The sequence below is a fragment of the Oreochromis niloticus genome, linkage group LG19, assembly GCF_001858045.2.
Source record: "Oreochromis niloticus isolate F11D_XX linkage group LG19, O_niloticus_UMD_NMBU, whole genome shotgun sequence".
Lineage (NCBI taxonomy): Eukaryota > Metazoa > Chordata > Actinopteri > Cichliformes > Cichlidae > Oreochromis > Oreochromis niloticus.
The window spans coordinates 11426564-11452767 of NC_031983.2; the positions used below are offsets into that span (position 1 = coordinate 11426564).

Consider the following 26204-nt stretch of genomic DNA (forward strand, 5'->3'; position numbering starts at 1 on the left):
AATGAATGCCTGCAACCTTCAAGAACTGAAGCAAGAGTGGGCTAAAATTCTTAAACAATGATGTGGGAGACTCCCAGAGAGTCACACAACAAGCGATTACTTCAGTTATACGCCGTTAAAGGTGGTTCCGCAAGCTCCTGAAACATAAGGGTGTAGTTGTTTTATTTTATTTTATTTTATTTTACAGGACGGCAGAGAGCCCAATGAAAACTTTGTTTTCCACAAATGCGTTTATTTATTTATGTACTAGATTATATGCTAGTTTGTCAGGTACAACCTTCATTAAAAAATAATTTTAATTATATTTGCTACTAATAATAAATACTACTGTAGTGAAGCAACTCCCTCGGCACAAACTTCAATACACCTTAAGAAATTACAGCGTATTATCCTTAAAATGAAAGCTGATAAACTAAAACCCTTGACATCCTCGGGTATTATTTAAACGTTTATTAAATTTTTATAAACGTTTATGTAGGCGGTATAAGGGGTTAAAATGACCAGAGAAATTGAAACAGCGCCTGTTGTTTAAATAAAGTTTTTCAAACCACGTGATCAACACTGTCATGGCTGCGCCCTCGTGTCTCGCGTTGATGTAATCGTAGCAGAAGTCTAAGAGAGCCTACACTCAGTCCAGGTAAGACTTTAGTACTCATTAATTCAACTAGTAGTTTACTGTAGACTTTGTACGCTTAGTTTCTGTTAATTATCGGTTAATAGTTGTCCGCTGGCGTTAAGAAACGTGGGGTGCACGTGTGCTTTTAACAACTAAACGTTAGGAACTTCACGAGGTCGGCTAAAGTCACTTATTTTACACCTTTACTTTTTTTCAGAAAAATGAAGACAAAGAAGATGAAGGCGAAAAACAAAGGCATGTCCACCGGGCTGGGGAAGCCAGCGAAACGTTGCATCGACATGAAAGGCAAATGGAAAACCATAGACCTCGATCCCAGCGTCTTCTCCGAGGAGGGCTTGGAGGGTCTGGTGTGTTTCGAAGAGCTCACGGATTACCGTTTAATAAACAGTGAGCAGGCTGCGGCCAAAGCAGCAAAAGAGCTGAAAAGGGAGAAGAAGAAGAAAGCACAGAAAAGAAAAGCTGGTGACGGCGAGGAGGCTGGAGAGAAAGGAGACTCGGGGATCAAAGAGGGGGAGAGCACAAGTGAGCCAGCGAAGAAAAAAGCCAAGAAGAAGAGGAAAAACAAGAAAGGCATTGCAAAGGAGTCGGAAAATATTTCTGCAGAAGACGTAAAGCAGAAGGATAATGCTGCCACTGAGCAGGGAGGAGAGGATGAGGTATCAGGTGAGGGCGATGAAAATGATTCTGCAGCCATCACTGCTGATCCCAAAGATACAAAGAGGAGCAGGAAGAAGAAGAAAAAGGGGAAAGGGCAGCAGACAGTGAAGGATACAGTCCCAGAAGAACAGCCAAACCCAGAGTCTTCATCAGATCTGGAAAAAGAAAAATCCGGTCAAAATAAAGTGACAAAGGCCCCACACAAGAAGGCAAAGAATTGGACAAACGCTGCACTTTCTGGTTCTGAAGACAAAAATGTTGACATGAGTGCATGGAAGGACCTGTTTGTCCCCCCACCTGTCCTGAGGGCACTGAGCAGTCTTGGATTTGGTTCACCGACACCGATCCAAGCCCTGTGTTTGCCTCCAGCTATCAGGGATCGTATGGATATACTGGGAGCAGCTGAAACTGGTAAGATAAAAGTGATAGGTTTATAGTGTAATGTTCTGTTCACAGATTTTTAAAAGTGAAGCTAATACGGATGTTGTACTTACAGGAAGTGGCAAGACACTGGCTTTCGGCATTCCCATAATCCATACCATCCTGGAGTGGAAGCATAGCCCAGAAAAACCTAATGATGACGCTGAACCAGTCACAAAGGTGGAGAGTTTGTACTTACCATCTGTAGATGAGTACACAAAATCAGCTGAAGAGGACCAAGAGGAGGGAGTGGAGGCTTCTAAAGAAAACGATGAAGATGCTGAGGATCAGAATCAAGGAGACTCGGATGAAGATGAACACAGCGATGTAGAAGATGAACAGCTTGGATGTGTTCGGGTAATCAAGAATGCAGACTTTGATTTTGATGAAAAACCCGCTGGTGCTCAGAGTCGACCCCTCTTAGGACTGGTCCTCACTCCCACCAGGGAGCTGGCTGTTCAGGTCAAACATCATATTGATGCTGTCGCAAAATTCACAGGTAAGTCATAGCTCATCAGAGTATTACGATAGCAGTTTTCTTCTAAGAGATCTATAAATGTCAGCATAGCTAATGTTTTCCTGCTGTGCAGATATAAAAACAGCCTTAGTGGTGGGTGGAATGGCACAGCAGAAACAAAGACGAGTGCTGAAACGCAGGCCAGAGATCATCATAGCAACTCCGGGGCGTTTGTGGGATTTGATCAAGGAGAGGCACCCACATCTGGTCAACCTCAGGCAGCTCAGGTGAGTCTTAATTTAAGACTGACTTATTTGCTAGAGGTGGTAATCGATACAATATTATCACAGCGCTTCACTTATGATATGATATTATCATGATTTTTATTATTTTGTGATATGCTGAGTATTCCAATAAAATATGTCACCTTTTTTAAACTGCAAGTTATTTCCTAAAGTTAAATATATGTTTTATTTTACTTTATTTTACTAACATTTAACTTGCGCTCATCAACCTTCCTGTTTTATAAGAATATACCCAAAATAGAACCAGCTGGCAGCCAGTTGATGAACTGTGCACATTGAGAAAGACTCATTCAGACTCATGGAAACATGTTGGCTATCTGTCTGGTTTCATATATTAGATAACAATTATTTGCAGAGTGATTGCAGTCAGTCCAAATCAGACTACACCTGTTAGTAGGAAGGGTGCCTCCTATCAAGTGAATCGAGCCCTCTTTTCAAAGTTTTCCCAGAGTATTTTAATGTATTTAATAAAATATTAATATTTGGTGTTCCTGTATCAATACAATATCGCCACACAAAATATCACAATACCACAATAAGGTTTTTTTTTTTCCTTCACCCGATTACTGACACTGATTTTAACCCTCAAATCATATCATGTGTGAAAGAGCCTTGAGCAATAGATCAGTGATTCGGTGTTCTGTGATAAAGTCTTTCAGGCAGGCCTATTTGTTAGATTTTTGTTATCCTTTCTTAATTCCTCTTCTTCTTATGACACAGGTGCCTGGTCATTGATGAAGCCGATCGCATGGTAGAAAGAGGGCATTTTGCCGAGCTGGAGAATTTGCTGGAAATGCTAAATACGACACACTTCAATCCCACTAGGCAAACTTTTGTGTTCTCTGCCACTTTGACGATGGTTCACAGCCTTCCCACTCGCCTCCTTCAAAAGAAGAAGAAGAATCTGGACCAGAGGAACAAGCTGGAAATTCTTATGGAGAAAGTGGGGATTAAGTCCAAGCCCAAAGTCGTTGACCTCACCAGGAAGGAGGCAACTGTGGAGACACTGATTGAGACTCAGATCCACTGTCAGAAAGATGAGAAGGACTTCTACCTCTATTACTTCCTGCTCCAGTATCCTGGGCGCACCATGGTGTTTGCCAACAGTATTGACTGTATAAAGAGGCTGAATTCTCTGCTGGTTATACTAGACTGTACACCACTGCCTCTACATGCCAACATGCACCAGAAACAACGGCTGAAAAACCTGGAGAGGTTCGCTGAGAGGGAGAAGTGAGTTGTGCACACATTTGCAGTAGCAACATCAAGTTGCCTTCAGCATTTATCCAGTAACTGTGTGCCACTGGTGACATCTAAACTTTAACTGTGGGAGTAAGGAATTCGTCTAGTATGCACAACAATGCCTGAAATAGTTTTGTCTTTATCTACTTTAAAACCATTTTTTAATTTGTGAAAGTATTGACATTTTAAACATTTGACACATTCAAGTGCTGATGGTTTTTGTAGTTCCTGTAATCGGCAGCAGTCTTGAGCTGTATTTACTGTAAAACATTAGTGATTTCTTACTTTTTTAAAGGCACCTAGCTTTGACATTGCCATTTCTTTTGTTTCTCTTCACAGTTGTGTTCTCCTGACTACTGATGTGGCAGCAAGAGGCCTGGATATCCCCAATGTCCAGCATGTTATTCACTACCAGGTAACCCTTTAAACAGTTGCCCAACGATTCTCCAACATGAACAAGAGGTTATCAATTAGCCACAACACTAACCACCACAGCCATAAAACAGTCCCTGCAGGTTCCCCATGATGCACTGAGTGTTTATACACAACTCTGCATTTATCATTTGTTATTAAACTCTGGCTCTCTTCATCAATGTGTCTTTTGTCTCGTCTCCCTCTCCTCACCCTCAACCAGTTTCAGCAGATGGTTGCACATCCGAGTCTTGTTCTGCTGGAGGTTTCTTCCTGTTAAAAGGGAGTTTTGTCGCCAAATGCTTGCTCATAAGAGGGTCTTTACCTTACAATATAAAGCAGCTTAAAAGATTAATTTGGGGCAAAGGCTTATAACTGCAGCAATGTCATGAACACCGTTCCTCAAGTAGTGTGATTTGTTCATACCAAGGTTCCTAGAACATCTGAGACGTACGTGCATCGGAGTGGGAGAACAGCAAGAGCCACTAAAGAGGGCCTCTGTATGCTGCTAGTAAGCCCAGATGACATGATGAACTTCAAAAAGATATGCAAGACTCTTGGAAAGGACGAAGAGCTTCCCACATTTCCCATAGAGACCAAATGCATGGATGCAATCATGGTGAGATCCGTCAGCATAAGATCCTGTCCATTTTTTAATGTTAAAGGGTTTAACTGATATTACTTGGGTTCTTCCACAGGAGCGAGTAAACTTAGCCAGGAGAATTGAAAAGGTAGAGTACTACAACAGCAAGGAGAAACACCACAACTCCTGGCTCAAGCAAGCAGCAGAAGCCCTGGAGGTGGATCTGGATGATGACTTATTACTTGGTAAAACCAGCACTTTTTAAAAAAGTTTGCATTTCAAAATAAAGTTTCAATGCAGAAAACTAAGTCCACACATTTCCACAGGCAATGCAAAGGATGAGGATGCAGACAGAGAGCAGCAGAGGATGGTGAAGGGGATGAAAAAGGAGTTGAAGCGTTTGATTTCACTGCCCATTTTCAAGAACGTAATGAAGACCAAGTACCCTACTCAAATGGGAAAGCTCCCCCTGCCCCAAATGCCCCTTGCTGGGATGGAGAGTGCCCTAACCAGGGTTTCAACACAGAAGAAACCAAAGACGAGTATCCATCCACGGCAGAAAAAACAGAAGCAGAAGGCAAAGTGACTTGTTTATTGAGATGTTTATTTAAAAAAAAAAAAAAAAAAATATATAAAAAAAAAACAACTTCAAATGACACAATTTATAAAAAGTGTAAAAACAGTAAATAGCATTTTACATTTCTAAATGTTTAGTGCACATTGTGCAACAGATGATGGATTCCTGTAAACTGCAAGATTTTATAAAAATCTAATTTTCTAAGTGTCTTCAAGCTCACTTGGGATTTATTCGAGCAGAGTTTTGTTGGTCATAGTTGTGCCCGAGGGTAGAGAATATCGTAATGAGATGTGTGGTAGAGGAGATGCAGGGATGGGTCCCCATTTTCTGGAATGATGTGGTGAGCCAGCTGTTGTTCATCACCTTCCATAGAGACGATGTGGATGGAGATGTCCAGAGCCTGGGACAGAGCCAAGATGTCCACATGATCACACTCCATCGCCATAGCCTCCACTTCCTTAATGAAGAGAAGAGGTTTTAATCAAAATCCTTCAAATGATCCACTTTAAATAATTCAGAGGTTCTTTATGCAGTATATGGCAGCAACACCAATACCAACTTGATGACAGTAGACATGCAGATCAGGTGCTTCCACAAAGTTGCGGAAGAAGTCTGCATTGTTTCGCAGGTGTGCTGAAGTGAGCAGCCTGAGATACTGCACAACCCTGTCGGAGGTAGCATGCTCATTGAAGAGCCTGAATAGTGCATTTACATCTGCTTGGCATTGGTCAACAACATGAAGAACCTTCAACAGAAAAAGGAACAATTAGACTTTGCTTTTTTACAGAAAATATGGTGCCTGTAAATCTTCATTCAATAGTCATTTTCTGCACCTTTTTAAATAACTACAGAGGTCTAGTAGGATGCCAAACTGGTGAAGCGCAGGAGTAATACTCAGTCTTTAAAATCTGAACAAACTGGTGTGTAATACAGATATAGATCCAGATGGCCAGATTCGGAATAAAGGTTGATATACATACTGAGACTTCCTAAGCCTGCTGCCACCATTTTGGTTCCAGCAGAATAAAATAGTGGCAACAGGTCTTGTAGTGTGATTAATTAAACAGTGTCTATAGCCATCTAAACCACGGAAGGTCTACCTGGGGGCTTTTGAGGTCCTCTGAAAAGCCTGAAGAACTATCCCTGAAGACTACTTGAAGAAATGGCAAGAGAGCTGCCTGAGAGTGTTCAGGCTGTGTTAAAGAATAAGATGTAGTCATACCAAATATTGACTTTTAAAGCTCACTGCACAAACTGTTTTTACCTTATAGTCTACATTACAATTACTTTGCACATTTCAGTAAAATGCTGCACCCGTTTTCCCAGGAAAATGTAAGGAAATAAGGGATGATTCAAGATCTTTGCACAGTGCTGCATTTGTCAGATCTCCTGCAGTTGAAATTGTAGACGCAAAGCAAATGGTCCAATCAGTACAAAAGTAGATCTTTTTACACATATGGCATTCAAGCATGCCATTTCAGAAAGTTAACCCAAAACCAAGTTATCATTTGTTCGATGCATGTACTACATACACATCAAACGGCAAGTCAAAGCTCACAGGCTACAAAGTGCCATTTTTTCTCCATTATTTTACTAATGAGGTCTAAGGAGATGCTAATAACTTGTTGGAAGAAAAACAAAAATATGAGTGCATTTACAGTGTCCAGGTGGTGCCTGAAGAAATCCTCCTCAAATCCCGCAGAGACCAAAATTGCGCTGCCCTGGATTATCTTGTCCTTGAACCTAACATTGAGAGGGGCGAGACAAGCACCACCCTTATCAAATCAAGGCTGTTCAATCAGGTGATATTAGTGACAGCAGTAATTAAATCTGACCTCTGTAAATCCCTGGCACTGTGTAGGACTGACTCCAAGTATGCGAAGCAGAAAGCTCTGTAGAAGCAGTTCCCATCGCCGCAAACTTTTCTTACGGCGGAAAACTGGCTGCTCAGATCCTGAGAAAGGACAACAGGTCCGGTTATTCTGCAGTAGTTAGGAGGGGTGACCGTGACCACCTGCACCACATCAACCTCAGCCCTTTTTCGAAATAGCCTACTTGCTGTTTGGCACTCAGCATTTGCGCAGGGAACAGCGAAGAAATGTCCTCCCTACATGAAATCAAGCTGCCATCCTCCATCTGTGGACAAACAAGCAGTTTTACTACCTGAAAAAAAAAAAACCCCGCAGTTTCAAGAGTTACCTGACCGCATGACGTACCTTCATATTTCAACAACCTGGAAACAATGCAAAAAACCCCGTAACTACAGTTAAGAAATACGCGTGTCAAAACATTGTTGCGTTTTCGTTCCTACTTGCTACAAACCGGATGTTTGCGGAAACCACGTGCTTGTGTTAAAGGGCCAGATCGGGGTTTTTATAGCGTGCGAGCCATGTCTTTAGTTTCTCATTAAAGTACTGAAGCAGGATTTTTCCGCTAAATGTGATCATATTTGTATTAAAAATGTACTTTATTATTTTTATTGTTCATATACTGTTTTTCATGCATCGTGCTGGTGTGGTGCTCATTTTATATTACAATAAGGCTTTCACGGCACCCAGTCATAGGTTTTGGTAAGCAATCCGAATCACCAAAGTAACAAGAAACTATAGCTTTTTACGTTATTGTCGTGGCATCACAGGTTTGAACTTTAAAAAGTATGAAATGTGGGAAATTTGTGGCAATAGGGTCAAAGGAGATTTTATTGGCTGCTTGTTTTTGGTGTTTTGCATAATGCAAAGGTGGTGGATTGCTGTTGATTGAGTGTGCATTTAAATAATTTGATTAAGACCACTTTATTTATTTATTTATTTATTTTTTTTAAAGCAACATTCACAGTACAAGGTGACCAAATCCAAATTTACAAGTTCGGATGACCTGTTAAACATAAGGATCTCATTTCAAACAGCTACGTTTTCATTTCCTTGTCTATGACGTCTTAAGTGCAAAGGTTGGTGCACAGATTTTTGAAACAATGAACAAATGATATAAAGGCAAATAATGAAAAAAAAAATTCTGTTCTCCTACAAGCTTTTTTTTCTCAAGGTTTTGGTAACACTTCATTTGCTACAAAGTGGTTTAAAGTGCTTCTTCCCATCTCAAGAACGAACCTCCACTCTCAAGAAACCACTGTGATGAATACTCAAACCACAACATCAACCAAATGTCTCACTCCTTCTGCTGACTTTACTTGAACTTTTGATTTGTGTTTTACTTCCAAAGCTTCTCATTGACCCCCTCTCTCTTTTGTTTGCCACGGCGGTTGTGCTTGTCATCAAACTCCCCAACTCCATCATCCTCCTCGCTCTCCTCTCCGTGTCTGCCTTGTCCAGAATGTACTCCTGAAAGAAATGGTCACTCAAGATTTGGGTAAACTAAAAATGGACCCTAACAATCAGCTCATCCTGCACGTAAATACCTTCACCATGTTCATCATTGTCAGCGCGTTCATCTTTTCCAGCGGTCCGTATTCTGGTAAGTAACACTGTTCTGCAAGGTTGCTGATGGCCATAAGCAGTCTTCCCACTTCTGTAACCTGAAACATGAAGGGCACACATGAGAGTATTTCTATCCAAGGTTCCCAAGATTAATGAGCAGGGTCACATCCAGCTAATCTGGAAGGCATACCTTCTCTCTGGATAAGTCTTGCTCCATCTGCAAGTTAAACTCTGCCTGCTTGTTCTTCTCTTTGAGGGTCTCTAACTCACTCTGCAGTTCGGACAGCTCTTTATTGGCCATCTGCAATACATACAAAAACACATCACCCGCTATAAACTACAGTACTGCTTTGAAGACATGATACATCTAACATCCGTATTTGTATAACTGACCAGTTTCTTTACGCTGTGTTCCTTCTTCATATTCTGCAGCTGTCGCTGGCCTTCCTCCACCTCCACCTCCATACGTTGCAAACGCTGCAGCAGCTCCTGGTGTGTGATGGATAAGGTCTCATGACGCCGAATGATAGGCATGACTAAAGATTCAGACCCGTCATCGAGGTAATCTGAAACAGACTGTGTGCTTTACTCGACAGGCTGAACAAAGCAAGTTCATTTGAAGGCTCAATAATGAGGATTTGAACTCACTGCTGGGGAGATAATCTCGTGTTTTTATCAAATAATCCTCATAGATTTTGTATTTTGCCACTCTCTCCTTTAAAACGTGGCTCCTGCAAATAAAAACATGGCAAAGCCGGACTTAAAAAACAACTTCATGAAAGAAATCTTTAAATTTAAAAAAAAAATTCAAGGTCTCACCTGTCTCTGAATCCTTTAAGCTGTTCTGTCAAATCTTTTATCTGCTGCTTTTTAAAAATGTTTTGCGCCCGTGAAGCTTCACAGCTCTTTAACGCTCTGCGTCGCTTTGCTTCATTCTCAGCTATGAACTTCTCAAATTTCACTACTTTTTCTTTAGTCTGCATGAAAAGAAAAGACAAAGGCCAGCCACATTAGTACAGTCTCTTTCAGATGATGGTTAACTACTACTGCTTCTCATTTAAGGTGGTCTCAGCTCACCTCTTGTAGTTTTATTTCAAGTTCAGACCTTCGCCGAGCTAGGGCCTCCATGCAGGCTTTAAAATCCAGCCGTTTAAGGGCAAGTCGCTTCTCCACCTCATCCAGCTCTGCCTGTTTCTCCAGAACCAGGGTCTTTTGCAAAGTAGTCACTCCTGCCTCCAAGACTCTGCTCGAAGGCTACACACACACACACAAAACCAGAACCACTCAGATGCTTTAATACTGAAACCTTTGCAGGGTGCATTTATGAAAAACGCCTCAAAAGAAAAGTTACCAAGTGGTTTAAAAGTAGAAGGAAAATCAAATAGAATTAAAGGTATAAAGCAGAAAATAGAAGAAATAAAACCTGTGGAAGTGAGAGTATTTTCTGTGAAGGCACAAATCTTACCACTTTTAAAACTGGTATGTGATTGGCATCTTCTTCCCTTCTGTGTGTGAAGAGAAAACTGTCAGTAGTCTGAGACAGTAAATGCATGTATGAATGGGGTAGGACATCAACTTGCTGCTCCTGAAAACCACGGGCCTACCTGGTGTCCTGCGACTGTGTCACAAAAATGTTGTTTACTCCATTTCCCACCTGGAGTTTTTGACTAGGACTGTTCTCTAAAAAAGGAAGAGAATGCGTCGTCATGTCTCTTAGTGGATTTGTCGCGCAGGAATTCTGATGCGTAAAGAAGCCTCTTCGGGTCTTCTTCGTTTAAACGAACAGAAGAACAATCGGGGATCTTTCCCGGATGTTTTTTCTTGGATTCGCGTTGCTGTTGCCTAGTGACCAGGGGCCAAACAACAGGGAATGTACCGGGATCGTTTCTTTGTTGTCATGGCAAAAGCAGGGGCGCCTCGGTTTGGTTACCGACCGAATGAGAGCGAGAGAACGCGAAGAGTGTTCACTCCGTCCCGGTTCCCCCAAAGCCTGAAACATGTTGTGAAAACCTGAGCGCAAAAATATGGATCAGAATTGTCCTTGTAGCTTTCAGTGTGTTCATTTTAAAGATCATTTTACTTATAATTAGTTGTTTTAAAAAAAGAACAATTACAGAACAATACTTTTGCATATGCACCACAGCTTGCAATTCCTTGTTGTGTTCACAGAAATGATAAAAAGTAAAGACAAAGAGGCTTCTGGGAAATTTAAAATTTATTTGAGTAATTCTTTCATTACAAAATAAGATTAGTTATTGTTTTGTTTTTATATCCCTTTTTATTCTTACTTCAATTAACTTAAAGAGACTTTTACACTTAGTGTAATTATGTTTTACGGACATTTAAATATTGCTATGAATGAATAAACAAACACCTGAAAGGATTGTAGATACCTCCACAAAGAGCTCGCATTAAAAATTTGCTGCTATTTGGACTTTAACAGCGAGACGCGACTTCCACTGAGCTCTATGAATTCATTAAAACCTAAATTAAAAAGAAAGGGAAAAGGCAAATCCTCCTGCGTTCCAACCTTTAGGCATGTGTTAAATGTTAAAATATACTAAGCTTTCAACTTTAAATAATTACTTTCATTTTTGAAACTGAAGAAGTTCAATTTTCCACCTTAAACAAAAAGTAAAAAAGTAAATGTAGTCAAATTTAATGTCACATTTAAAATGCACATGAGGAAACTCTTCCTCCTCAGTAGATGGTGCTAAAGTATTCACTACCATCATTCTGCAAAGGAAGGTCAAAAAACATTCAAGGAAAGTCACAATGATAGTCACAAAATTCATTTCTGAATGCATTTAATTAGAAAATTTGCAAAAAGAAAATCATACAAAATTCGATGAAAAATGAAGTAAATTGATCCAGAAGAGTCTCGCTGTATGGCAGTGAAATATGTGAAGGTGGTGCAGAATAAATATGAGAATAGAGGGGCAGTGGTGACGTGTGCAGTAGGAGTGACAGATGGGTTCAAGGTGGAGGTGGCATTGCATCAGGGATCAGCCCTGAGCCCCATCTTGTGTGCGATAGTGTCGGACAGGTTGACAGATGAGCTCAGGCAGGAGTCTCGTGGACTATGATGTTTGTAGATGACGTTGTGACCTGTATTGAGAGTATGGAGCAGGTGGAAGAGTCCCTGGAGAGGTAGAGGATTGTATTGGAGCAAACAGGAATGAAAAGTCAGGAGAAGAAGACTACCATCTCTCTTTGATGTGTGATTCAAAGAGAGATGGTAGTTTGTAAACAGTGTGATCCACCCATCTCTGGATGAAAGTACAGTAAAATAATTGCTATGCTAAAACGATATGAAGTATATAAAAGTTTTTGTAAGACGAACCTGTTTTTATTCTTTTAAAAATATCGAGTAATGCAGTGGTGTGTGCAAATCTTAGGAGACATAAGCTGTCAAACACTGACTTAACTTTGACTTCCTGGATTTATTGCAGAACTTATCAGTGAGGTCCAAATGCATAAAAGCCTTAGCACCTAACTTCAATTTTCAGTTTATGGACGCATAGTTTGGAAGCCACTGAACCTTTCTTGTCCTCTCTGGGTGAATCTATATTCCTCCAGTGGTTGTATTGATGCTTGACTACATATTGACATATCTAGACTCTGAGACATTCTGATCATCCCGCATCTTTACAGGTTCTTCAGTTTTGATTTGATGCCAAGCCAAAACCTTTGAGATGCAGTTGTGACATTTTACTTATTTCTTATCAAAGGTTCCACTCGGGAGACCATAGTATATACTCTCAAAACACATACGGGTAACTATTAAGAGGACATCAGGACTGTCCTTTCGTCTCATAAGAGTCAGAAAACTGTGGAATAGCTGCTGGTATGTTGTTTGGACTACTGCACTTTATACGTCACAATGCTCTCCTGAGTTTAAAGATGCCTTTGACTGACTGCAGCTGCTGTCTAGCTTGTCTTGGCGTTAGAAGGCAGCAAGCTTTCAAAGAAAACAAGTATGAGTGAGCCACGTCCTGCTCAACTACATTCCTGTAAGACATTTTACTAATTTTACTTCCTGATGCCACCACGCATTATCTTCATAATTGTTTTTAAAACCACGAATTTCACATTAATTGTTTTCTACATAAAAATACATTAAGGACTTGTGTTGCTGTGTTACCGGTCCAGCAGTATGTTTGTAAGTCCTGTGTGTTTGTGTGTCACATGCTTATTGTGTTAATGAAAGTCCAATTTTGTAACTGTGTGTTTACTGAGAAAACAGACACTTGGTTAAAGACGTACACTAAAAAAAAGATTCTTCACCCTTTATAAACATGAAGCAATAATTTTGAGTAAAATACAATTGAAATATACAAAATCAAAGGTTTATTTATTCAAATAATGAATCATTAAGGAAAAATGTGCTTGGTATAAACTGAATTTATACCAATGAAGTTCATTTAATTTGACCAAATTTCATAAAATTTAACATTTATATTGCACTTATGTAACAAATTTACATGTAAAATTTACATCTAATTAAATTTCATTTCAGCCGTAACATTTCTGAGTGTGTGTTGTTATTAACCTACTGCTTTAAAAAATATTTAAAATTGATAATAATTCAAAGTTGTAGTTTGTTGTAACAAGGAAAAAGGAGAAGCAAGTGGAAAGGCCTTTTCCATCAGGTGGAGAGCAGCTAAAAAATAAAAGGGCAGTGGTAGTCAAGGAGTCCAAAACTCAAGAGTAGAAGGTAAAATTTATTTATAATAAAACAAGCCCAGGGCATATAAAAAAAAAAAAGCTAAAACCAAGCTAGAAGTCTGACTTTTACATTGTATGTACAGGTCCAGTAGTCTTGAACAGATGCTCTTAACCCTTACAGAAATCACTCTTTTCACCAGTTATGTCTTGCTTGCTTGGAAAGGCCCAACTCCTCCACTATATCCGACACCAGTTCCACAGATGAGTCCAGGGCGAATCTCCTTGGCATCCATCCTGTTGCACCGCTAAACCTCTGTTGTTCTCAACTTTGTGCCACTTCTGTGACTCCTGTCATGCTCTGGAACAAAGGCACTTTTAAATCTACAAAAACCACTCCGGGATTCCCTGTTACAACACGATAGTTACAACATAAGAGTAACTGTAATGTTCGGCTTTGTGGAAACTGTCAGAGGTACAGATTCCCTGGTACTGAATACACCTGTGTTGTTCCTGTCCTGACTTGTTTTTACAGGGCATTGGTTGTTTTTTGGTCTTTGCAGGTGTTCGAAGCTTAGATATCTATCTACACATAGTCTTTGAACGCATTGATACACGCCATCACTGATATCAGTCTACATTTTTCCAATGACACATAGCTGATTAATGTGAGATGTACCATAAATAGACCTTTCTTTTTTTAACAAACGAACAGCGTGGACATCAGTTGAAAAGCCGTTTCACTAAAACTCCCTGTTCAGATCCACGTTTGCATACGCTTCCGAGGGGCTCAGCCTATATCTTGGAAATGTTACTTCTCACAAGAGGACCTACACACTTCTTGTTAGACCTTCATCTTCTACAGGTTACACACAAGGACACCAACTGAATGGTAGTAGCAGTTTAACACGAAAATGAGTTCACTCCAATAAAAATCTGGAACTGGAGCAGAGCCACTAATAATTATAAACAAACCACTCCATCGCTGTTATAATTGCAGTTACAGCTGAAAAGTCCCTGACAACTCTGCAAGAAAGCTCCATAATAGCTACATCCAACAACTAGCAATGTAAACCTAGATTACCATTGACTGCCATATAATTGCCCCCCCTCCCTCGGTTCTGGGGGCTGTTTTTGCCTGGCAGCCATGCTCTGGTCTGGCCTCCTCCGATAAGGTTTGGGAGAAACTCAGGGCTAACAGACTACAGCCCAAGAAAAATACTCAACATTACAATCTAGGGAAGTCACAATAGGCTCTACATACACCAACAAAATTCTCACTTACCATGCCACCTCTAACTACCCTTCCTACTTCTATGTGCTGTATTTTTGTCTCTTTTCCATCTTTCTCCCACTTTCTCTCTCCCTCCTAAGAATCGCGCCATCAGAACTGCTCCATCTGTTTGCAGACATGTGTCGTTATTAAGGTGGACTTGTGTGCATTTGTGTGTACACAGATATAAATCAGGTTGATGGTTTACTTTTTATTGCTATCCCTCTTTTATCCTGTCTGTTCTTACTTGTTGTATGTCCATGTCTTGTATGGTTGTTGGTCTGTTAAAAATAATAATTAATTAATAATATTTTTTTTTAAAAGAGCACATGCACAGGGAAAGAAAACCTCATGAACTTTATCATAAAAGCTTGAAGAAACTGTCAGAGTCACTGATTTACTGGAACTGAATATACCTGTTCGTTTCCTGTCCTGACATGTTAGTATGTCGTGACAGGACGGTGCTTTTGTTTTGCAGGTGTTTGAGACATACATATGTGTTTTCATATGTTTTGGGTTGACTGTGTTGGGGAAAGATCACAGGTTTCCCAGGAATTTGCAATAGAGCCCGTTTGCGTGGTTGAAAATAAATATGTCGAAGGACTTGTTCGTCGTCATAAAACTATGAGGCTACTTCCAGTTTCAATAGAGGAAGCACTTTTCAAAAACATTTCGGAAGAAGTAATTGTGAAACAGTCTGTTGTCATTCTGCTTGTTCTTCAGACTCATTTTTGCACTTCACACAGTCGCAGCAAGAGGTGACGCATGTTATGACAGAATCCTTTAGACCGTCTGATTAGGATTAACATATTTGTTCTACAAAGTAACTCATATTTTGTGCATAAGGAGAAAGAACAATGTCATGTGGTGAGTCTATCAAGCTGTTTTTTGGGGGGATTTTTTTATATTTAATTTAATTCTAATTGTCTCTGTCATTGTTTTGTAAAAATATTTATGTTTCATTAATCATGCCCTGTAATCTCAGCTTCATGGTTTTTTGTTATCTTTCTGTTGCATAACTCACTAACAACACTACACACACCAGCACCTTCTCTGGAACAGCAGTACCAAGTGGAACATAACACTGCTGAACATGTCCTTAAAAGGCATCCCCCCTCACTGCCTGAGTCGCTGCTCTCTGATTTCTGCCTTTGCAGATTTCAGCTCTATTATATGAGTTAGGTCATTGTGTGTATTATAGTGTGCATGTGATTTGATTGCTTCTGTTGATGTTCTAACTTCTATTTTCCAACTTCTATTGTGAATAGTGTTTACTCATCTATGAAAAAGACAACAGCACTTTTTGAGGTGTTCTGCACTTAAGACTGGACAACAAATCTCCTCCTGTGATGATTGCAGTCCGAAAATCTGGGTCTCTTTACCAGAGACTAAACAGCGACATCAAAGACAGGCTGGCTGGATGCTCCCTGACTTTCCACACTTCACAACACACCACAACAAACCTGCTCAGGTAAGAAAAGATGCTATCACTTCTTAACGCTTAACAATTTAACATTATCTTGTGGCCAAATACCGCAAATGCTATACCTGATCGTTTTTCAGTGAAACATTAGAGATAGTTATCCATGACATTTTTGAGCATGGCACGGCGTGAAATGCCTTCGTGATGTATCAGTATATCTAAATAGCTGTCAAGATGAAAACAAAAGACATAAAAAGAAAAGCGCTGGTCTGTGCTGACTACCTTAGTGTTGCTTGTTAAAAAAGCAGAGTTACTACAAGTTTTCTGATGGTGAAGAGCCTCAACGGGTTATTTTGTGGAGGCTCAATGAAAACAAGATTAATTAAAAGGATGCATTTGAGTAGTAAGTGGACGTGAAATCATCACGCTTTATAGTTATTTTACCATACATGTGATGCAAATGTTAAGATGTCTAAACCTTAAAAACACGCAAATAAAACAGCACCAATAGCATTCATGTGTAGTGCTCACAGGTGGCGTTAAGGAAAGTCTTTCTGTCCCTACAAGACTGTTTTTACTGTACAGGGAAGCAACTCTTTAAAACACAAATACTCAGGTGTAGAGTACACCGAGATTTACTTCCTCGAGAGTGGCAGTGGCAAAACCTTTCACTCTTGTGGAGAAACTGAAAACTGTTAAATGAGATTTAGTGATTAGATGACACTCACAAGCCACATGCTCAAACATGTGAGTCAAAGTAAGCAAATGAGTTCTGAGCTGCACTGAGGCCATAAACAAAGGCACTAATCAATATGTGGTGCCTGTAGAATCATAAATGAAAGCTTTGTTACACATTGTTTCATATGGTTGGCTGACAGACAAAGTTGGAAGCTGAGTAAAAATTATTTAAATGTGGGTTTTATTCATGGACTGGTCACTTTTGAGACTTTTGCTTCTATAGCATATTTTTCTTCAGGCAAAATGTCCAAAATATACATTTGCATATTTATTTTACTGCATTTTATTGACTGGACATGCAGATCAGTAAGAGTTAAGTAAATATGTAGTCTCTGTGTTCATTTGGATATTTAATTCTTAAATGGCAAATAATTTTTTGGTTTGTTTCCTTTTTGGTTTGGGTGTTTTTTTCCTGGTTCTTTGCAGTATATTTTCTCGTTTTTAAGTGATATAAAAAAAGATTTTAAAAATCTAGTGGTAAAAAAAGTGTAAATGAAACAGCAATACAAAAAAAGGAATTAGAAACACAGTTTTATGTCCAACGTTCAGCATTCCGTTATGGAAATGCATGCAAACTGACTTAGATTTACATAGATTCATAGCTTCATTTTCATAGTTAAGCATAACATTGCCATGTGTGTCTGTGCCAACATCTCACACCAATACACCTCCACTGTGTTTAGCATTTGTTCTCCAACTGATTCTGACTAAAGATGTTCCCTCAAAGACTTTATCTAAAATCTCCCATAAGTGTATATTTAGGCTGAGAGCTGGTGGTACCCAGAGGGCACCCTCATAAGCGGATAAAGATGTTTACTCAGAACTCATTTTGAATTCATTTGCAGTCACCCTTCCCTCCAAGAGGACATGTGAACCCAAACAATGCCCACAAAATGCCTCCATCCCACAACATAACAGGGCCACTGGACCCCCTCATTATAGGGTCAAGAGTTCTATTTTTTCCTCTAATCTGTCACCCATCTTCACATGGTTGAGCAAAAACACCACTTAAAGACACTTGGCTCACCGGTGCCCCCAACAGGACTTAAATTGTAAAAATCTCGAAGACATAAGAAGGAAAATGTGATCTTTGGCATCATTTAATACGCTTGTATCTTCTGATAAATAGGCTACCTGAGCTATAACAATGTCTTCGTCGCTAGTGTGAAAACATTACGCAGGTCACGCCTCTAGCTGCCATGAAGGACGCAGAGGTCACATCCTCGGTTATTTTCTGGGAATTTAGAGTGGTGGGGGGTGACATTCAACCACTACATGTGGAGTCTGTTTATCAAAACATTTTTTTTTTCAACTAATGCCTTTTTTTCTAGGGACATTAGGCCACCTCCTATCGCTTATAATACAGTCAATGTGGACGGGCTTTTCAAAATGGAGTAGTGATTATTAATGGCTCGTTGTGGGGGTCTCTGTTTATCTTCTGCAGTTGTCACATATCAGTCTCGTTATCTAATTTGGAAACCAGCCAGTAAAGACGAAAAGAGCTGGCCTTAGACTGCATTATCTCCAGGGCTGTTTCTCTTATCTTTAAACGTCCGAGTCTTCTGACATATATGGATAAGTCCGTCATCCTGCCGCCTGACAATACAGTCCCAAAATAATCTGAGAGACCACAGCTGAGCCCCGCTCGGCTCTGCCCGCTGCTCCGCTGACGCCGACGCACTGGGAAGGAAAACCGAAATCTGCCTTCAGTAATGACGAAATTCAGCTACTCTGACTATTTGTCTCAGTTCCGTTATGCCGGTAATAATGCTGTGTCGCGACTGCGAGGGGATAGGAGGAGAGGAGACAATGAGAGCGACGGCACGTCAGAGCCGGAGTGAGTCTTTTGTTGTTGTGTGGACTATTTGAGACTGCCCGTGTTCGTGAGTGTGTGTGTGTGTGTGTGTGTTTCAGAGCGAGGGTGCTGGTGGCTCTTGTGTGCAACTGAGGTCTTCTGCATAAATAACAAAAAATAAAAATCACACATCCTGGATTACTAAGAGCAAAATCAGCTGTTTTTTCTACTTCTCTAAATTAAGATTATGACGATAATCACTAAATATACAGATTTTAGGGTCAGTACTGCATTTCCCATAAGGATCTGGTGTCTTTCTAAAAATACACTTGATTATATTCAGACTACTTAATGTTTTAGGGGTTTTTCTCTCCTTTCAAGGGATGTTGATCCTGTGGTCTGTGCCATCAAAAGAGGAGATGTGGAAACTGTCAAAAATCTGACAGCCTCTTCTCACTGGGTGCTGAAGGAGAACAATGATGGATGGATACCTTTGCATGATGCTGCCTACTGTGGACAGGCTGAGTGCTTGAAGACCCTGTTAAGGGGTAGGTGATTGAAAGTCTCAAAGAATTATCCCAGAAATGTAATTTGTCACCCTTGAATGAATCACATGTTAAGAAGAGAAACTTAAATCTATTACAGGAGGACTTTTAAAATGCCATGTGTGCTTGTTTTGTTTAACATGTGTATTTTCTGTTCTAGCCCTTCCAGGCTCAGTAGACAAGCGCACATTGCACGAGCAGACGGCCTTGCTGCTTGCGGTGTCTTGTGAACACTTGGCCTGTGTGCAGTGTCTTTTGGAAGCAGGTGCTGACCCTGACATCAGCAGCAAGAGCAAAGAAACACCTTTGTACAAAGGTACAGCTGTGGGCTAAGAATTTCTTACAACAGCTTATATGGAGCCAGGCTGACTCGTGTCTTTTGTGTCTGTCTAGCATGCGAGCTTGAGAACATAGACATGGTGAACCTTCTTCTCTCTTATGGGGCCACTGTGAACCAGCGGTGTGCCCAGGGCTGGACAGCCCTTCATGAGGCTGTATCGAGAAACAACACAGAGATCTGTGAGATACTGTTAAGAGCTGGGGCTATAATTAATCCATCCAATACCTACACCATCGCTCCACTGGTTGTAGCAGCTCAGCAAGGACAGATGAGAGCACTGTGTTATCTTATTGAGAAAGGTACCAAAAAATTCCAGATTTTCATGTTTATGATTTCAATGAAAATATATTATAAAAGAATGATGATTGTTTTTTGTTTATTTTAGGTGCAGATGTCAACATGCAGACATGCGATGGGGTTACGGCGCTGCATGAAGCGAGTAAAAATGGCCACACGGAAATTGCGGCCTTTCTGTTGACTAAAAATGCAGATGCCAACAAACCGACAAGCTCAGGACTGCTGCCTTTGCACATCGCTGCCCAGTATGGACATGACAAGTAAGTTCAAATATTAACACTTGCAAAATGGGTGAAATTATAATAATAATTAAAATAAATACTGATTAGTGTGTAAAATTTATATTTATATCCTAAGCTTATTGTTAGAATATGCAATGGAGCGGATGTTGTAAGTGGCGCTGTAAGCTCTAACTTCTCTGTATTTGTTGTGTTAACTTTACATGAACATCCTTTTGCTTTGTTTTCAGGATTGTATCTCTGCTCGTCTCAGTGACAAGTCGAGCCATGCTCCGGCACAGTTGGATCAGCCCCCTCCACCTGGCAGCAGAGCACAACAGACACACTGTAGCAGCTGTGCTACTGAAGACAGGTGCAGATGTAAACGCCACACTGCCCCACAGCCACTCCATCAAGTATGCCGATCGACGCACTACAGCCCTCTACTTTGCTATTGCTAACGGCAGCACCGAAACAGCAGAGGTGTTGCTTAATGCCGGTGCTAGTCTAAGCCTGGATCCAGTCAGCCCTCTGCTGATGGCTGTGCGTCAGGGTTGTGTCAGCACTGTGTCTTTACTGCTGGAAAGAGGAGCTGATGTAAATGCAAGCATCCCAACTTGTACTACCACATTCCCAGCTCTTGTTGCACTTTGTCTGAATAATCTGCCTCTACTCAAGTGCCTTCTGGACAATGGCTGTGATGCGCTCTCCTGTTTTACGTGTGCTTATGGCAGTGCCCCTCACCCAGCTGCAGGACAATCCAATATAATAACTGCTGGCAGTAATGGATATGCTTTGCAGAATGGCAGCATGCTTCCTCTAAATTGCAATGAGCCTTCAGAGACGATAACACAGGTATGCAAAAAGAGCAAAAAGTTGGTCATGACAAAAATATCCATGTTCTTTTTCAGTAATGTAAAATTATATGATTTTCTTCTTTAGTTCTGCGAGTGGATCTCAACGCCAGTAATGAGTAAATGGGCAGGGCCAGTTATAGACTTGCTGCTAGAGTATGTTGGCCATGTTCAGCTGTGCAGCAAGCTCACTGAACTGCTGGACAGCCGTGAAGAATGGCACGTTGTCAAGAGGAAGTTGTGTAAGTATCAGATGGAAACATGTCTCTTTCACTCTTTTCTTTCATGTCCTCACACATGCGTTGAATGCAAATGTGGTCCACAAGGAAGCAAGCGACAAGCCTCTTTATCTTTCCTTTTTGTCTTGTCTTTAGTGTCACCATGTCCACTGCTGCACCTCTGTAGATTAAAGATTCGGACCCAGATGGAGGGACACAGACTGAGATCTATCACAAGCTTACCTCTGCCAAACAGACTGATCAGATACCTGAGCCACGTTGACTGACTTTAAAATGAACCTCAAGCAATATAGTCCTCAGAGATAAGACTATATTTATCTTCTTGTGGTTCTTTTTTTAGTCGTGTCTGATATCTTGAATCTGTAAATGTTCCTCTCAAAGAAATTCTATGTGTATAAATATCTATTTATAATATATGTGAAGTGACAATAAGCCTCTTTAATCTGTCCTTCAAAATGTGTGTGTGTGTGTGTGTGTGTGTGTTTTCCCTTTGGAGAAAGCTTTAGCAAAAGGTAAAAATGATCTTGTGCCCAAAGGAGTTTTTAAGGGAAGTTGAATCATTTATTTAAAAATAAAAGTCATTGTTTCAAATGTGCCTATCAAACATTACTTTGACAAAGAAAGGCAATTCTCATACTTAAAAGAGGAAACTAAAACAGGATGTTTGGATTCATTCTATGACTTTTTTTTAACTTATAAAAAGAACAATCATCCTCTGTAGACACCTAAAAGTAGAAACCTTTTTACCTTACTGTCAATTTTCAGGCATAAGACTGGCATGAAAGTGAAGATGATGAAATTATTCAGTGCAATTTAGTCCTTTAGGTTTAAAAGACAAAAAATAGATGAAGCATTTCAATAAGTGCTGGAGGAAGTATCTCGTTTTAAAATGCTGAAAGAGAAACGCTGAAAGTCATTAGTCCTATTTACACGAGTTTTGTGTGATGGGTTCATTTAGTGAGTTAATTAAATGAATCCAAACACACTGAAGATTGGTGACTGAGCGGTGGGCTTGGTCGGTATGGGTTTGACAACAACGTGCGTGTGAATTTTCTGTCCATAAGGATGCTCGGATCTCTCCGTCTCAGTCCCTGATGCTTTGCTCCACAATCCCAGGGGCGGATGAGGGACAAAAATGTGATTGTGAAGGATCTGATGTCCGTGGTACTGGAAAGGGCAACAGCCGCACACACTCACGCAGTGGTGAGAGGTCACGTCCAGTTTCAGCGTCTCTTTATCCGTCGAGCTGCGCCGGCTGCACGCAGATATTGCGGCCTTTGCACCATCATCATCATAACTTCGTTTCCTCTTTTCATTCTCAGTTCCCTCCGATGTGCCTGCATGGCTCCTTTTCATTCCTAAATATGAGTGCTCCCTCTTGGTTGGGGTCAACTTAGGTTCCTCCCAAAATGAGGCCGGTAGCTGGCGTTTCCTCATAGGCACCTGCTCCACAGAGCTCCCCAGGTGATCCACATCCTGCGCACCAGAGCTGGCCTTTTCTGTCACACTCTGATGGACAGTCCCCATCGGTTTGGCGCACCTATACTCCGCAGACCTGTGTGTGTGGCATCTTGGGACTCTGGAGTATTTTTGAGAGAAGCGCTTCAGTTGTTTCTGCAGATATTTCCGGTGATCCACGGAGCGCCTGCACGGAGCGGACTTATCTAGGGCCGCCTTGATGTCGCTGGATGCCAGATTTACAAAATTTAGTAAAGTTTTGACCTCACTGTCTGCATTTGCCATATTGTACCTGGGGTTTGTTCAGTCCATGTTAAAAAAAGGCAATCCACCGTCAGGATCTAAAGAGAAATAAGAAACACGCGAGTCACGCAATCAAGCCTCAAATGAGCGGCATGCTGGATATTAGAGATTAATAACCTTTTACTCACCACTGCTGGATCAGTCCAGATTCTCTCAGTCTAACCTCAGACTTCTCCCAGGCTGCAGTATAGGAGCACTTCAACAAGTTGAATGAATATAAACTCCTTGTAGTTATGGTGCTTCCCTTGAACCAATCAGCGACCCCAGGCCTCTTACAATGCACCCCAATCAGCCTCCAAGCGCCCTGGTATCAAATTCTTCACCATCGCAAATTGTTGTCATGGAGATCTGGAGGGGGGAAAGCCGCTGAGGGGATGCGATATTTCTCCTACAAGATGATTTCTGCTCCGAAAATAGTAAATGTGCATTTAAAAAACGAGTGCGAATTCTTGTCGTGCATGCATGCATTATAACCTGATATCAGAGCGGTTAAAGTTGAGTTTCTAACACATAAGCCCGTTATTCCCTCCCCAAGAGTGATGTCAGCTGTAGGATTTGGTGAGGGGTGGTGGGATCTGAAGAGTGCATAACCATGGAAAGGGTCTTGAAGGCTCAAGAATCTTGTCTTTCTGTTTGCCCCCTCAATCGAGCGACACAAAGGCTGAATTACTCATTCAAACCTCGCGGGACAAAGGGAAAGGAGCTGGATAGCACTCCTGCATTTGTAGTCAAACATTTAGAGACTTAAATCGAGTCGTCATGAAGGAAAAAGAGTCGGACAAAGCCCATAGAATTGCCATCAGCAAACATTTTCCTGTGTCATATTATGGGGTCTCCATGGCTCCCTCTGGCCCGCGGACAATAGCACAAGTTTGCACACTCGAATACTGTCACCCTGCCAACGGCAACAAGGGCCCAAAACAGGACAATCCCCAGAGAAAGCATGGGCTCGGCGGGGAAGGTTGCAATAGAGGAGGGAAATGGGACTTGTGAAATGCTAATTGAGCTTCATCCCCTTATTGAAGTGGAAAAAGAGTACCTATCGTTCCACTGAACCGCGGCAGCAGTGGAATGAGATGTGAGGGAACTGTTTGTCTGGTAACACCTCATGCCTCAAATCCTGACACAGTCCTATGCTATGGAGCCAGGAGAGAATTTTTTAAACTATCCGCAGTCTATATCAAGGCTACAGACCGTTTACTCGGTTAGCTGCGGGCCACATGATTAATTGCCTCATTCACTTAGTTCGGGGTTGTGTGAGGAGAGCCCTGCTGCAGGTCTATATGTGCATCGGCCGGTCTATCTTTTTAACGGCGCATCCCTGTTGTTCTGAAGAGGCAGTGGGACTCTATTGTCCTCATCTCTTCTTCCTCCCTTCACCTCTCTGTTCAGCTGAAAAGGCCAATTAACAATGCGGTTCCCCCTCCCCGTGGCCTGTCACCCCACTCCTGTGCTTTTGAAGTGAGGAAGAATGAGAAAGAGAGGAAGCATAGTGGCATCCTTAAATACTGGGTGGTGGCTGAATTTATTTATTTATTATTTACAGAAGTTGAGTGGGAGGAAAACGAACCTCTTGGCACATTTTTGTTCATTTTATACAGTTTAGACTGGTGCAAAAGGTGTGGCATCAGTGTGTCTGCTGTCCATCATGGAAAAACAGAAACAAAGAGGTAATTTTAACTCCTGCCAAAGATATACACCTAATTTGTATGTATTTGCTGCGCATGCAAACAAACCCAGAAAAAAACCTGCAGCCAAGACGTGTTATGTGCTTCTGTAACAAACTACAGAGCCATCATCATCTTTGCCATTTTTGCCTAAACCCAATAAGAAGAAGCCCAGAGCTCTAATACATCTGTAATCTTGCTACCTCCATTGTGGAAGCTGCCCATCCCACATCCATTAGTGAAACTTATGGTAAGTACCTTACCTCTTGCCTTTGCTCAAAAATAACTACAATAAGATGACACTGTTTGATCTGCAAGGGAGAAAACAGTGTAAAAGCAGCACAAAGCAAAGATCAGGCACAGAGATGGGGAAATAAAAATAAAACTGTACCCATTCACAGCAGGATTTGCAAAATCATAAAGATTACATTTTTCTTTAACAGGGAATAGGAGTTACAGCTAAATGTAGAAGTACCAGTAGATACGGTCATTCATGTCCATGTGTGTCTAGAAATCTATAAGCTTTTTCTTGATAAGATGTATCTATTTTCCCTAACTAAAGAGTTAGGGAAAGCCATGTGCAGATGTAAAATAAGGAGTACACTGAAAACACTGTCCAATAAGTCATCAACTGTATTCTGATATTCCTCAGAATGTATTTATCTTAAACATCATTCCAGTGGTATTTGCGTTGTTTTATTGCAGTACGGGCTAATTTAAATAACAAACCCAAGCTTAATATCTCCACCAGCTCCTATAATAATGTGTCAATAAACAACATAACCTCTGTTTAAATCGCCTTAGAGTCATGTGTTGCCAGGTTTTTCCACTAGATGGCAATCTACCTTCACTATGATGCAGCCCAGCATGAATACAGTACACATCTAACGTTATACCTGCACACTGATATAATACAAGGACAAGTAATACAAGAAAACTACGAATAATACAAATAAAAAAACGTTTAAGCTTATTTTATATAAATGTTTGTTTTCCTTCAATGACAGAGGGCTTGTGATTTTTGTCTTCTTATTTTTTTCTTGTTCTAATAAAAACATTATGTTGGGGTGCTCTTTGTTTTATACAGAGAGGCAGATTAAGTATCTTGGCAGGATGTTAAGGCTGAAAGACCACAGTAATTACATAGAGAGGTTTTCTTATCTGAGTTTTAAAGGCCTATGATGTATGTTGTGGCAAATTGCTGCTTGTTGGAATGAGGTGAGGTAGCAGGAAGGAAACAGGAGGATGTAGTGCTTTTCTCTTGTCAGATAATCAATATTGGGACAGACTGTAGGGGAGATGGATGGACTGAACTGCTAGGCAGACCATATGCCAAATACTGGCTTGTTTTATCCTCCAAAAACTCTGAAAAATCTCCGCACTGCACTGCATTTGCAAATACAGCCTGACAGCAGCTATGGATTTTCCACTCTAAAAGTAATTCACGGCCCTTTGCATGAGCTCACTTCTTTATTGCCCGTGAAGAGCTTTTTTCATAGGCACGACATGTGATAAATGCTCGGCTGCAACAACAAGGCTTTAAGGCTAGATGCTGAATCCACTGATCTTAATCCAAAGTTGTTTAAATACTCGGCTTAGATGTTATTTGGTATGAACAGGCTTTGACACAATTGGCTGTCACTTCTGTTATTTTAAACTGCAGGCA

General features: G+C 40.8%; 4 protein-coding genes and 2 long non-coding RNA genes across 10 annotated transcripts; 2 read left to right on the forward strand and 4 right to left on the reverse strand.

Annotated features, from left to right (window-relative positions):
- Positions 1–497: 497 nt before the first annotated feature.
- ddx24 (DEAD (Asp-Glu-Ala-Asp) box helicase 24) lies at positions 498–5498 on the forward strand. 2 transcript variants are annotated; one of them, XM_019349105.2, is made up of 10 exons: positions 498–637; positions 834–1705; positions 1791–2213; positions 2305–2458; positions 3197–3709; positions 4058–4133; positions 4560–4748; positions 4828–4957; positions 5039–5326; positions 5359–5489. In XM_019349105.2, exons 2-9 carry the CDS (start codon positions 838–840, stop codon positions 5296–5298), a joined length of 2613 nt encoding a protein of 870 aa, XP_019204650.1. In that variant the 5' UTR covers positions 498–637; positions 834–837; the 3' UTR covers positions 5299–5326; positions 5359–5489. The 2 variants fall into 2 exon arrangements, with proteins under 2 accessions (XP_019204650.1, XP_005477055.1); XM_005476998.4 differs by having other exon boundaries at positions 5039–5498.
- Positions 5353–7649, reverse strand: LOC106098806 (ubiquitin thioesterase OTUB2). The gene is made up of 6 exons (XR_002057491.2): positions 7506–7649; positions 7345–7425; positions 7125–7243; positions 6948–7032; positions 5849–6034; positions 5353–5746 (listed from the first exon to the last, which is right to left on the reverse strand). It is a non-coding gene; the product is annotated as a ubiquitin thioesterase OTUB2 (long non-coding RNA).
- Positions 6067–6941, reverse strand: LOC109194141 (uncharacterized). Its single transcript, XR_001225126.1, has 2 exons — positions 6577–6941; positions 6067–6482 (listed from the first exon to the last, which is right to left on the reverse strand). It is a non-coding gene; the product is annotated as an uncharacterized LOC109194141 (long non-coding RNA).
- Positions 7650–7795: 146 nt separating the features above from the next.
- Positions 7796–10795, reverse strand: ccdc197 (coiled-coil domain containing 197). Its single transcript, XM_013276291.3, has 9 exons — positions 10328–10795; positions 10189–10228; positions 9801–9977; positions 9543–9700; positions 9372–9454; positions 9117–9289; positions 8914–9024; positions 8705–8821; positions 7796–8627 (listed from the first exon to the last, which is right to left on the reverse strand). The coding sequence occupies exons 1-9, from the start codon at positions 10429–10431 to the stop codon at positions 8442–8444; spliced, it is 1149 nt and encodes a 382-aa protein (XP_013131745.1). The 5' UTR covers positions 10432–10795; the 3' UTR covers positions 7796–8441.
- A 4585-nt stretch (positions 10796–15380) lies between these two features.
- LOC100699503 (ankyrin repeat and SOCS box protein 2) lies at positions 15381–21539 on the forward strand. Of its 4 annotated transcripts, none has more exons than XM_005477003.4 (9): positions 15381–15528; positions 15930–16132; positions 18999–19165; positions 19323–19478; positions 19556–19801; positions 19888–20059; positions 20269–20872; positions 20960–21113; positions 21246–21539. In XM_005477003.4, the coding sequence occupies exons 2-9, from the start codon at positions 16011–16013 to the stop codon at positions 21374–21376; spliced, it is 1752 nt and encodes a 583-aa protein (XP_005477060.1). In that variant the 5' UTR covers positions 15381–15528; positions 15930–16010; the 3' UTR covers positions 21377–21539. The 4 variants fall into 4 exon arrangements, with proteins under 4 accessions (XP_005477060.1, XP_005477061.1, XP_019204713.1 ...); XM_005477004.2 differs by lacking the exon at positions 15381–15528 and adding an exon at positions 15763–15838; XM_019349168.2 differs by lacking the exons at positions 15381–15528; positions 15930–16132 and adding an exon at positions 16179–18659 and having other exon boundaries at positions 18978–19165.
- Positions 21540–21660: 121 nt separating this feature from the next.
- LOC102082364 (protein FAM181A) lies at positions 21661–23731 on the reverse strand. The gene is made up of 2 exons (XM_005477002.4): positions 23000–23731; positions 21661–22909 (listed from the first exon to the last, which is right to left on the reverse strand). Exon 2 carries the CDS (start codon positions 22851–22853, stop codon positions 22077–22079), a length of 777 nt encoding a protein of 258 aa, XP_005477059.1. The 5' UTR covers positions 22854–22909; positions 23000–23731; the 3' UTR covers positions 21661–22076.
- Positions 23732–26204: the final 2473 nt, after the last annotated feature.

Bases quoted from the DNA above. Each gene is read 5' to 3' on its own strand.
- ccdc197 (XM_013276291.3), bottom strand. From the start codon at position 10,431: ATGACGACGCATTCTCTTCCTTTTTTAGAGAACAGTCCTAGTCAAAAA. The intron at 9,290-9,371 runs GTGAGTTCAAAT...AGTCTGTTTCAG, and splicing joins ACGAGATTATCTCCCCAGCA to ATTACCTCGATGACGGGTCT. The intron at 9,025-9,116 runs GTCAGTTATACA...TATGTATTGCAG, and splicing joins AACACAGCGTAAAGAAACTG to ATGGCCAATAAAGAGCTGTC.
- LOC100699503 (XM_019349168.2), top strand. From the start codon at position 18,535: ATGACGAAATTCAGCTACTCTGACTATTTGTCTCAGTTCCGTTATGCC. The intron at 19,166-19,322 runs GTAGGTGATTGA...TTTCTGTTCTAG, and splicing joins CTTGAAGACCCTGTTAAGGG to CCCTTCCAGGCTCAGTAGAC. The intron at 21,114-21,245 runs GTAAGTATCAGA...TCTTGTCTTTAG, and splicing joins CGTTGTCAAGAGGAAGTTGT to TGTCACCATGTCCACTGCTG.
- LOC102082364 (XM_005477002.4), bottom strand. From the start codon at position 22,853: ATGGCAAATGCAGACAGTGAGGTCAAAACTTTACTAAATTTTGTAAAT.
- ddx24 (XM_005476998.4), top strand. From the start codon at position 838: ATGAAGACAAAGAAGATGAAGGCGAAAAACAAAGGCATGTCCACCGGG. The intron at 4,134-4,559 runs GTAACCCTTTAA...GTTCATACCAAG, and splicing joins AGCATGTTATTCACTACCAG to GTTCCTAGAACATCTGAGAC. The intron at 4,958-5,038 runs GTAAAACCAGCA...ACATTTCCACAG, and splicing joins GGATGATGACTTATTACTTG to GCAATGCAAAGGATGAGGAT.